A 10,846-nucleotide genomic window follows, 5' to 3' on the forward strand; every position below is an offset into this window, starting at 1 on the left:
AGATCCAATATGGACATGTTTGATGAAGAACTAAACATCAAGAATTGAGTATATATTGTTACTTCTCTAAAAAAAAAAAAAATCTTAGAGTATAGATTCATGTATGGAAGCGTAGACGTTTGATACATGATAGTAATCATTTTTCCATTCATATTCTCTGTTGGACATGTTGGTGCAATTGGGTTTGAGGCCCAACTGATTGATCATGCAAGCCATCACTGATCATTCGTTGGGCAGTTGGGTTCCAGCCTTCCAGGCCCAAGCTCTGCCAGTGCCCTTCACTATTGTTGTGAATGTTGTCCATAGGCAAATTTTTGATCGACGATTTCAACAGTTTTAGAGCAATCAAACAAGATCAAGATACAAAATCATAAATGATCAAAATACTTTAAAATCTTAATTCTACTGTGGTTCTTGACTGCAAGACAATTGAACTATATGGAAGAGGATCGTGTTTCTATTGCCCTACTTGTTGAATTGCAGGATTGAGCTCCCAGAACACATAATCATCATTTTTTTTTTTTTTACTAAAGTCATAATTATCAACTCTTTTTGCACCAAGTTTAATTCTTACCTTTTGATTTATTGATAACAGGCGGTAGTGGCGAAATTACAACATCTCATCTGCTTCTTGGCATTTGGTATGAAGTGGATTCACCGGACCAGAAGATATTGGTCAGTTGGTCACCCTTGGCTTCAATGAAGAGAAAGCCAAAGAGCTGGAGTCTTTAGTTTCTGAACCTGGATTCATCAAAATCGTTAACCATGCCAATACATGGATAATTGATGTTAGTTGGAGTGTTTAATGGCATTTGTTGTTCGTGTATGATGGTTAACACCTGATTCTGGATGTGAAATGACTCCTATCTTTAAAGATTTTAACACTTTTCCTCGCACAACTAGTAGATCAGATGCCAAAGGAAGTATGAATACAGTAAACCAATCATACACTTCACATATTTTGGAGGTTATAAAACAACTTACTTTGAACACATGATAAGAGTTTACAAGATCAAAGCACAACAACAACAGCAGCAACAACTGATTACAACAACAACAACTGATTACGAGGATAACTCATAAATCATAATCTCAGAGTCTTTGGCTGCAAGTAAGGGAATACAAGGTATTAATTCCCAGTTACTTCTTTGGGAAATATAGGATTACAGAGGTTTTCTAACTTTTTCATCCTATTATCAATTTCTTCACGACTCCAAGGCTGGTTCTTACTCCCAAGCCAGTTAATTACTTTCCCAACCTCATCTGCAATTTTCTTCTTCAAACTAGGATCGATATGTGAGTGAATATTTACTCTTCCCCTTATGTCATATGCATAGGTTTCCAACGCAGTCTTAGCGTCCGCAGTCTTCTTATACTCCTCGTCTTCTAATTTGTACTTCTCTGCCTCCTTGATCATCCTCTCGATGTCCTCCTTAGATAACCTGCCTTTGTAGCTATTTGAGATTACGAGCTTGCTCTTGTTTCCTGTTAGCTTTTCCTCGGAAGAGACAACCAAAATTCCATTGTTATCAATCTCAAAACAAATGCCGATATCCGGCACTCCCCTTAATGCAGGACTGATTCCTGTGAGCTCAAATCTACCCAACAATGTGTTATCTTTCGGATTTACTCTTTCACCCTCGTACACACTAACAGTCATAATTGTCTGCCCACTGAAACCAGTTGTGTATATTCTTTCGTTCTTGGTGGGGATGGCAGTGTTTCTTGGGACTAAAACTTCCATAACTCCCGTTGCCATTCTTATCCCAAGAGAAAGTGGAGTGACATCCAATAGTAGTAAATCCTGCACCTTCTCGATATTACCTTCACCACTCATGATTGCAGCTTGCACAGCCGCACCATATGCAACTGCCTCATCGGGATTGATGCCTTTGCAAAGCGCCTTACCATTGAAAAATTCCTGCAAGAGTTGTTGTATTTTGGGAATTCTAGTAGATCCGCCTACGAGTACAACATCATGAACATCACTCTTGTCCATTTTAGCATCTGTCAAACACTTTTCCAACGGCTCCATGCATTTTGTGAAAAGATCCATGTTAAGCTCCTCAAATTTTGCCCTTGTTAATGTGGAGTGAAAGTCAATACCTTCAAACAAAGAATCAATTTCAATGGTGGTTTGGCTGGTGGAAGAAAGAGTTCTCTTTGCTCTTTCACAAGATGTTCTCAGCCTCCTTACTGCTTTAGGATTGTTACTAATATCCTTATCGTGCTTCCTGTTGAACTCTTGTATAAAATAGGTCACCATTCTATTGTCAAAATCTTCACCTCCAAGATGAGTATCCCCTGCTGTAGCTTTCACCTCAAAAATTCCTTCTTCAATATTGAGAAGAGAAACATCGAAAGTACCACCACCAAGATCAAATATAAGAACGCTTTTTCCACGAACGACTCTGTCTTTTCTGTTAAGACCATAGGCAATAGCAGCCGCTGTTGGCTCATTGATAATACGTATGACATTCAACCCCGCAATCAAACCAGCATCTTTTGTAGCCTGACGCTGAAAATCATTGAAGTATGCTGGCACAGTTATAACAGCATCTTTCACTTTTGATCCGATGTAGGCCTCTGCTATATCACGCATTTTTTCAAGAATCATGGAAGATATCTGCTCAGCAGCAAATCTCTTCTCCATATTGTTGTGGTTAACCACAATTATAGGTTTGTCCCCGACACCACGAACCTTGAAAGGCCACAACTTCATGTCACTCTTAACAGAGTCATCGCTGAATCTCCTACCAATCAACCGCTTTGCATCAAATACAGTGTTGATAGGGTTGGTAGAAACTTGATTCTTGGCAGCATCGCCAATCAAACGCCCATCGTTGGTGAACGCAACGTAAGATGGTGTGGTTCTATTGCCTTGGTCATTAGCTATGATCTCAACGCGACCGTGTTGCCAAACTCCAACACATGAGTAAGTTGTTCCAAGATCAATGCCAATCGCTGGACCCTCGTCTTTTGTAGCCATGTAGATCCTCAGCAAGTTTGAATTCTTGAAAATTAAAGAAGAAAGCAAAAAGAAGGAGAAATCGTGTTTATGTTGATGAACGTGTGATACAGGACTATATATAGAGATTTGAGTGATGGATACAGGGTGGGAATATACATAAATCCTTAAACGTTTAGGTATCTTAGCAATTCTTTTCCTCTTTGTCACTGGAAAAAACTATACTAACTGACACTAGGAATCCTACGGTAATTCCTTTTTGAGTCCTAACATTAAAGGAAATCGGTCAACATGAGTCGGCGATCCATGTTAGCTGACAATTACAAAAAAGAAACGAAATAACATGATTAAACTAAAACATGTGCCCAAGATGTGTTGCAGTTGGAGAACATTGTAGCAGAGATTCTAATTAGACTTCGACCTCAACACTCCCCACACTTTTGTGGTTTTCATCTTTGTTGAGTACTGGTGCCTGACATGAAACTGAGGCAAGTCTTTGTGCTTTGCACGCTTCTTCATCCCAGTTGATTCTTAGAACAAACATCATCAACAAAATCAAGCAAGCAACCATCCCAATCAAGAATCCTATTAACAGTCCACTCAGCCCCAGTTTAACCTTGAAGGCTAAAACAACTCCCAAGGGCAAAGCCAGAAGGTAGAATCCACCAAGATTTGCATACATGGCCAACCATGGCCTCGCTGTTCCTCTCACAATCCCTCCACAAACAGCTAGTGGGAAATTCACAACCTCCACCAAAGCCATCAGCAGCATCATCTTCTTCACACCTCTTACAATCCCCTTATCATGACTAAACAATGACCCCCAACATCCCCTGGCTGCTACCATCACCAATCCACCTAAACAACCCGAGATCAAACTCACCGCTATTGACACAAATGCAGACTGGTATGCTGGGCGTGCCCTGTTTGCTCCGAGCTCATTTGAGACTCGAGTCGACGCGCATGTTGCCAGAGACAGCATCACCGAGTATAGCAGGTAGTCGAAATTTAGTACAATGGCTAAAACTCCAACTGCCTGCTTGGCATTGGCAAGCCTGCCAGTTAACAAGACCAGAATCTCATAGCACCACCATTCTAGGCAGGTAGTGAGGCAGCAAGGTCCACAAAGCTTGAGCAGCCTAATCCAATCCCAAACACATTGGTCCAACCACCCTCCTTCTTTCCACCTCCCTTCCTTTGATCTAGCTTCAATCACACACACATAAATTGCAAGTAGAATCACAACCATAAGGTCAGTGATCCACACTGACATTGCAACTCCCCCAATACCTTTAGCGTTTGCAAGCACTATGTTGATTGGTATGTGAAGGGCTAGGGCAACACCTGAGCAGAACATGGAAGGAACTGTAATGCTTTGCGAGTTCAAGTAGGCTTTGAGGGGACAAAGCAATGCGGTGATAACTAAGTCTGGTAGGAGATAGAAAAGGTAGGTCTTTGCAACTGTTGAGATATCTTCTTGTTGGCCAAAATGAATGAGGATTTTGTCAACACTGAGCCACAAAAATGAAATAGGAAGAGTTGCAAGAAGTAACAAGAAAGTTGTCATGAGAAGGGTCTTGTGGAGAAGCCTGATGTTTTTGGCTCCATATGCTTGACCACATATAGGCTCCATGGCACCACACAGACCACTCAAGACAGAGAAGCCGGTGACATTAGCGAAAGTGAAACCGAGTGTGCTGCCTGCCAGTTGAAGCTCTCCTAGTCTTCCTAGAAAAGCTGTTGTGATGGCTATCTTGGCAAACCATGTCAAGTTCATAGCCACGAGAGGAAGAGCTATCCCTCTTTGTATTTTGAGCTCTGCAAGCATGATGTTGAGGAAGTTGGTAGGCCATTTTTGGGTGTGAGGTAGGGATGAACATGGTTGAGAGACACTCTCTGGTGGACTGTTTTGTGATGTTGTTGCAGACATAATGTGTGTTGGAGGCTTGGAGCAAAACGGTTTGAAGGGTTTGGGTTGTTTGTTAGAGAAATAAATGAGATATGAGAATTTGGATTCTTGTTTTCTTCTTATGGTTTCTTTACTTCTGATAACTGATAAGGTTGTTTATTCATGAGTGCATACATTTCGTGAAGGTGTTCTTCTCCAAAAGATGCAAATTGGTAGGCTCCTTTTGTAACTGCCAATGAAGTGCATGCGAAAGATAGTGTTGGTACGTAGTGGATTTTATAGTGCGAGATGAGAAAGCAAGGGGCCAAATCATGCATAAATTCTTACAAATCCTCCAAGTAATCTCATGAGATTGGCGTGTTTAGTCTTGATGAGTGTGATAAGAAGAAATTCCACTTCTAGTAAACACGAGAGGTAATCTATTTGAAAGAAAGATAAAATTCCTTTATCATATAGCGGTGGTAGAAACCGTAGAATGTAAATGTAAAAGAAAAGGTAATCGATATTAACAAAACAAAAAGAGATAGGTTTAGTCGGAAATATAACGGTTCTCCATTTGTGATGTTAATTCCACTAAAACTAAGAAATTCATATACTTCAGTACGTCAAGATTTCGTATTGATTTGAAAGAACAGAACTTCAGTAGGTGTAATAATGGAACAAACCACTACTACTAAAGTATCTATTACATAAACTTCATACAACAAGGTAAGAAAGTGCTTATATTTATCGAATATGAACTCCCAAAAGAATGAACATGAATGATGAATGTGAGCCTCGTAGCTCTGGTGGTTTATGCTGAAATTCAGAGGAGGATCATAAAGATGTGATGTTTCAGAGGAAAGAAAAGGGAGGAAGATTACATTTGAAAAGACCGAGAGAGTAATGTTGAGGCCTACTATTAGCTAGCTAGGGAGACTCTGAACTATAAGAATCAACTGAGGCAACCATACATGGCCTCCTTATCTATCAAAGCTTTTTTCCTTTCATATTCGAAAGCCACCTGATTGTTGATTTACTTCCAATTCGATCATCTATGCCTAGATGTTAGTATTTTATGGATTTATAAAGTAAATGGACAAACACCTTTTTAGAAAGAAATAAAATTACAAAAGCAACTGTGCCGTTCAAAATGTGATTGCATACTTTTAGAATCCGAGCAATTATTCCTAACTGGAAAATATAGACACCACATTATGACTTTACTACCGATTCATTTTGTTTGGCCCAAACATGATAGATTAAGTAATTTCCAGAAAAGTGTGAAATTGATCAGGCTTCATCATCCTGATCATTTTTTCTCCGAGACAAATTAATCTCTCATTTAGACAAAAAACCACCTCAAATTTAGGTTCTTGTTCTGGGGCGTGATCATAAAACCAATATAATGCTGAAATTCTAGTACAAGATCATTGCTAGCTAGAAGGATAATGAAGATATGTCAGAGAGGCACTCATTGATCAATCATCATTCTGGGTTTCTTTCTTTATTGTGAGCACTACTTAATTTGCTTTCCACTTGTTCCCCATTGATAAAGCATGGATATATTAATTTCAACCATATAATGCAACTAAGTAGTGCTTCTGGTCTATTTTATGTATTGGTGGACGTCTTTCTAAATCGATTCTCTCATCTATATATGATTGAGCTAGTTTTAGTGATGTGTACATACATTCGCAAGTTTCAAGCTGCGGACCTCATTACATTATTAGGCGTTAAAATGTATTAATGGAAAAAAAAAATTGGGCATATTTGAAATTGTTTTACAAAATTAGATGATGAACTTACATAAACATCACGTATTCAATAAAGAAATATATATGAAAGCACATCAAGGCAGTCATGCATGGCATATAGCATGTAACCCACTTAATTTGCTTGGTTTGTGCCATGAGAATTTAGAGCACAAGAATAAATTTGAGTGCGCTCGTTAATTGATTCGGATCAAATTAGGTACTTGTAGAAGATGAAGTTCGTTGATATTCTATAATACATGCAACTTCTACGCAGAATTTCATGATCATGATGCAAAGTTTATAGGAATATATATGAAAAGGAATCAGATATTCTTACCAGGAATTACATGCATGCAATCTTTGAGGAAGCCAAGAATTTAGAACAAATCCATATCGATGATAGATAATATATATAACCGCGCGCAGTCGACGAACATTCTTAAGTGTGTACTGGACTACTGGGTGATCGATCAAAGGATAAAACAAAGGAGCCCTAAAACAAATAGGGAATATATCCGACAAAATGCAACTTTAACTGAACCAATCATATTTATAATCAAATTAAGTAGATGGTACCTGACATATAATTTCTGTAAAACCTAGGACAAGAATTTGAATAATATTGAAGCGCGCACTAGCTAGGTAGGATGGAATACATCTGTAATTGCAAAATCAGATACTCATGATGCCTGACAAGTGACATCCAAGAAAAGAGGGGCCGGTTAGGGACACATCGGGTTGCTGATCATTTGGTTTAAGGTTTAGGTGGAGTTGTAGGACAGTGGCACTTGGACTCCCAGTCTCCCATTTACTTTCCCAGTTATACGTGGTAAACCATTATATTCGTTCGATCACTCTGTTTATGACAAAGTAGCACTGATCAATCTGACAGTGTTAAGTTCGGGGTACGTAAAAAAATTAGTAGTTGAAAGGAAGAAGAATACTCCCCAAGTGGGGTGGATCGGTCTCCCCAAAGTTTTAGTTGATTAACAACGTACATATATATAACAGGACCTCATATAAATTGGATTAGTCGAACTGCATGTACGTAAAGCATTCAAAAGAGTTGCTGGCGCTAGCTTTATCGATCAATCGGTACCTGGCTGGTGTTGGATTCATCTGCAAAAGCAGCTACTGTATGTCACTTAGTAGGTTGGCATTTTCATTCAACTCAAAATCACCAGAACCAGCCTGCTTCTCCTAATATATCAGTGATCCTGATCGAACTGTTTTCTTCTCCTTGAACAACACTTGAATCTTATTTCAGATTAAGGTTTTTAACCTGCAAATTAAGATGTTAGTAGATAGTTAACTTTCAAAGTAAACAAGACAATTCTACCGAAAACTTGGTGCTACGTATGAGACCAAATTGCTCTCAGGCTGAGAGTCTCAGCTAGCTTCAACTGGGGTCATAGTAAATCCTCATGAGCAAAGTGTACCTATATGAAATTCTCAGTAAGGAATTACAAAACTAACATAAAGTACGTGGTTGCCGTTGCAATGTTGACAAAGACACAAGCACAAATTGATCCAAACCATATACGAAGTTCAAGTGAACACATCAACCCGTCTAGCAGAGTTTCAAAAGGAATGATCCTAAACACAGCAGGTGAACACTTGCATGCATGGGCTTCTTTGAAAACAGTTGAACTGAGAATGAGGCCGGCTTTGGTACATCAGGGCATTGGGCCCTGAAACCACACAATTCTTAGTGTTTGCCTCAAAAGCACAATGTAAGCATTTTACATTCTCATCAACTAGCAATCAACATTGTAAAATCGTTTTCGTAAAAAGTTTCTTGAAATAGTCACTTCCATTTACAAAAGAGAAAGTAAGAAACACAACAGATTGATGGTGTTACTTAACTTTTCGATCTGTTTAATGACCTTGATCATGCACAGTATATCTTTTAATCTTTAATTAATCAAAACTGGTTCCTATGAAATAAGATAAAACAGCAATCTGTAAACAATTGTTGCTTAGGAAATAAGAGATACTTGAAAATTCATAGCGGCTCTGATTTTATATAACTAGCTAGATCATATGGATAATATTGTTTACCGCTTAAATCTGTACATTCTTATTGGTGTTTCCTATTTTAAAACTCCACTTCAAAAACCATTGCATAATTATAATGATCCAAACTAAAAATACAGTACTATCCCAACATAAATGACACAAGAAGAAATCAGAAAAAGATACAGTTGTAGCATGAGGTTTATATATATTATAGGCTAGATTTGATATATGTGTCCGAACTAAGCTAGTAAATCTTTTAAGATTGTCAAATGGCTAATAATATATATATAGTCAAAAATAAACAAAGGAAGACACTTTTTAGGTTACAAGACATAAACTATGGAAATTTAAGAGTTAAGAAACCATATACATAAGGGTAGTCTCAAAAATTATCTATAATAAGTTTAGCTTTCATTATTTGATCAGTAATCATCAATCCGTACATTGATGAAGACAAATCTGTTTATCCCTATTCAATCAAGTTAAATGAAACATACTTTAGCTTTAGTGTTTTTAAAGAAGCTGTTTACTTCCAAATACTAAAATATAAGTTGTTCAATTTCCAAGTTACTTCTTAATTGTTCTAATAAAATCATGCTCCCTTGTTTGTCTATAGGAAATGTGGCTTAATTTAATTATCAGAATTCTGTAGAGACCTCTTTCAGCCTAGTTTAGCTGCTTAGGAACTGAATTCTAGGAGGATTTATACACCTAAACAGATTCTAAAAGAGTTAGACGTGTTTGAAATTATATAGTTCATTGGCGAACCTTGACTAATTTCAACCATGCAATAAAATTTAGGTCATTGGAGGGAGCAAATTTTACGCACCAAGATGAATTTGCACTAATGTGTAAGTGCTCAAATCGTCATATGAGAAGATCAAATGAAGACTAGAGACCCTAAAATTCATTTTTTTCATTTTTATTTTTGATCCGATCAAATTAAACGTCCATAGTAAAAAGTACATCTTTTTCGACCTAGTATTCTCACCTCCTTAGTTAGCTATAGAAACACTTCAAACTATTTTTTTGGATTTCAATTTTGTTAATAGTATTAGTATATATACATGTAGTGCGACGTAGATTGCCGGATCAAAATACTGTATATTACTTGCTCAATCGGTTTACTTGCACATTGAAGAATTTTCAGTCATTGCGCATGCTTTAACATTTCCAGCAACTATCACTTGGTTAACTCGGCCTACCTTTAAACGTTATCAAACAAATATGTAAAAGCCGATGAGGATTTGATTTCTTAAAACAATTAAGTGCGTATGTCAAATTTATGTTCTCGTCTTGCATAATTCCATCTAATTAATTTATTTTCTTCTCATATGTATCGCAAAGTTAAAACATTTATAATTTATCCACGTATGGATGAATCTTGAACTCAAAATACTTCTCCATGACATGCTAATTAAATCGATCAAATCGATTAGATGTTGTAGATGATTGACCGAAACGAAGTAATTCTAGCTTAATTTGCTTAGTTTACTAGTTAGTTTAATGATTTCAACATCTATATATCTTGTTAAACAATGTCTATGACAATTAACAAGTCTAGTTTCAACTGCCAATAGCTGATGAGGACAGTAATTTTCGTATTCAATCAAACCTTTGTAACTGATAAGATATGAAGCTTGAATTCTATGTAGATTTCGAAGGATTTCTATATTTGAAGATGTCATGGGTTGATTTTGGACCTGTACCTAATAATTATGATTGAGCTTAAAATTAGGGTTTAATTAGCCTGAAATTAGGAGTATATGTACTGTATAATGTTGACCCGATGCTTAACTATATACAGTGGTTAATTAACCAAATGAATTAAGCAAGCAGTTGACGCGATGCGTGACCAGAAAGATTCCTTACAGCAAATTTCCGTCCATCACGTGGCGGCCTTAATTTTGTCGTTTGCAAAAGCTTAATTAGAGTTTCTAATTAAAAAAAAAAAGATGCTTAATTAATTAGCTGTGTTCATCATCATCATCAACAACTCTATCTCTATCTGCGCCTTTCAGCGCCCTAAACAAATCCGCATCCACATGTGAAGCTCTGTTGGTCTTCCCTGGAGAATAAGAAGCAGATCGATGAGTCGTCTCAGCCAGAGGAGCTCGAACCGGAAATTTAGGGTTTTGCTTTCTCTCTGAGAGAGTGAGAGAGAGAGAGAGAGAGAGAGAGAGAGAGAGAGAGAGAGAGAGAGAGAGAGAGAGA

The 10,846-nt window shown here is 37.5% G+C and overlaps 2 protein-coding genes across 2 annotated transcripts; both read right to left on the bottom strand.

The window, feature by feature from the left end:
- Positions 1–1,129: 1,129 nt before the first annotated feature.
- LOC101313219 (probable mediator of RNA polymerase II transcription subunit 37c-like) lies at positions 1,130–2,989 on the bottom strand. The gene has a single exon (XM_004300678.1). The coding sequence runs from the start codon at positions 2,987–2,989 to the stop codon at positions 1,130–1,132; it is 1,860 nt and encodes a 619-aa protein (XP_004300726.1).
- A 46-nt stretch (positions 2,990–3,035) lies between these two features.
- Positions 3,036–4,922, bottom strand: LOC101305371 (MATE efflux family protein 9-like). Its single transcript, XM_004298662.1, has one exon. It carries the CDS (start codon positions 4,896–4,898, stop codon positions 3,378–3,380), a length of 1,521 nt encoding a protein of 506 aa, XP_004298710.1. The 5' UTR covers positions 4,899–4,922; the 3' UTR covers positions 3,036–3,377.
- Between the last annotated feature and the right edge of the window lie 5,924 nt (positions 4,923–10,846).

This window comes from Fragaria vesca, linkage group LG5 (genome assembly GCF_000184155.1).
Source record: "Fragaria vesca subsp. vesca linkage group LG5, FraVesHawaii_1.0, whole genome shotgun sequence".
Lineage (NCBI taxonomy): Eukaryota > Viridiplantae > Streptophyta > Magnoliopsida > Rosales > Rosaceae > Fragaria > Fragaria vesca.

Excerpts from the sequence above, each read along its gene's own strand:
- LOC101313219 (XM_004300678.1), bottom strand. The coding sequence starts at position 2,989 with ATGGCTACAAAAGACGAGGGTCCAGCGATTGGCATTGATCTTGGAACA.
- LOC101305371 (XM_004298662.1), bottom strand. The coding sequence starts at position 4,898 with ATGTCTGCAACAACATCACAAAACAGTCCACCAGAGAGTGTCTCTCAA.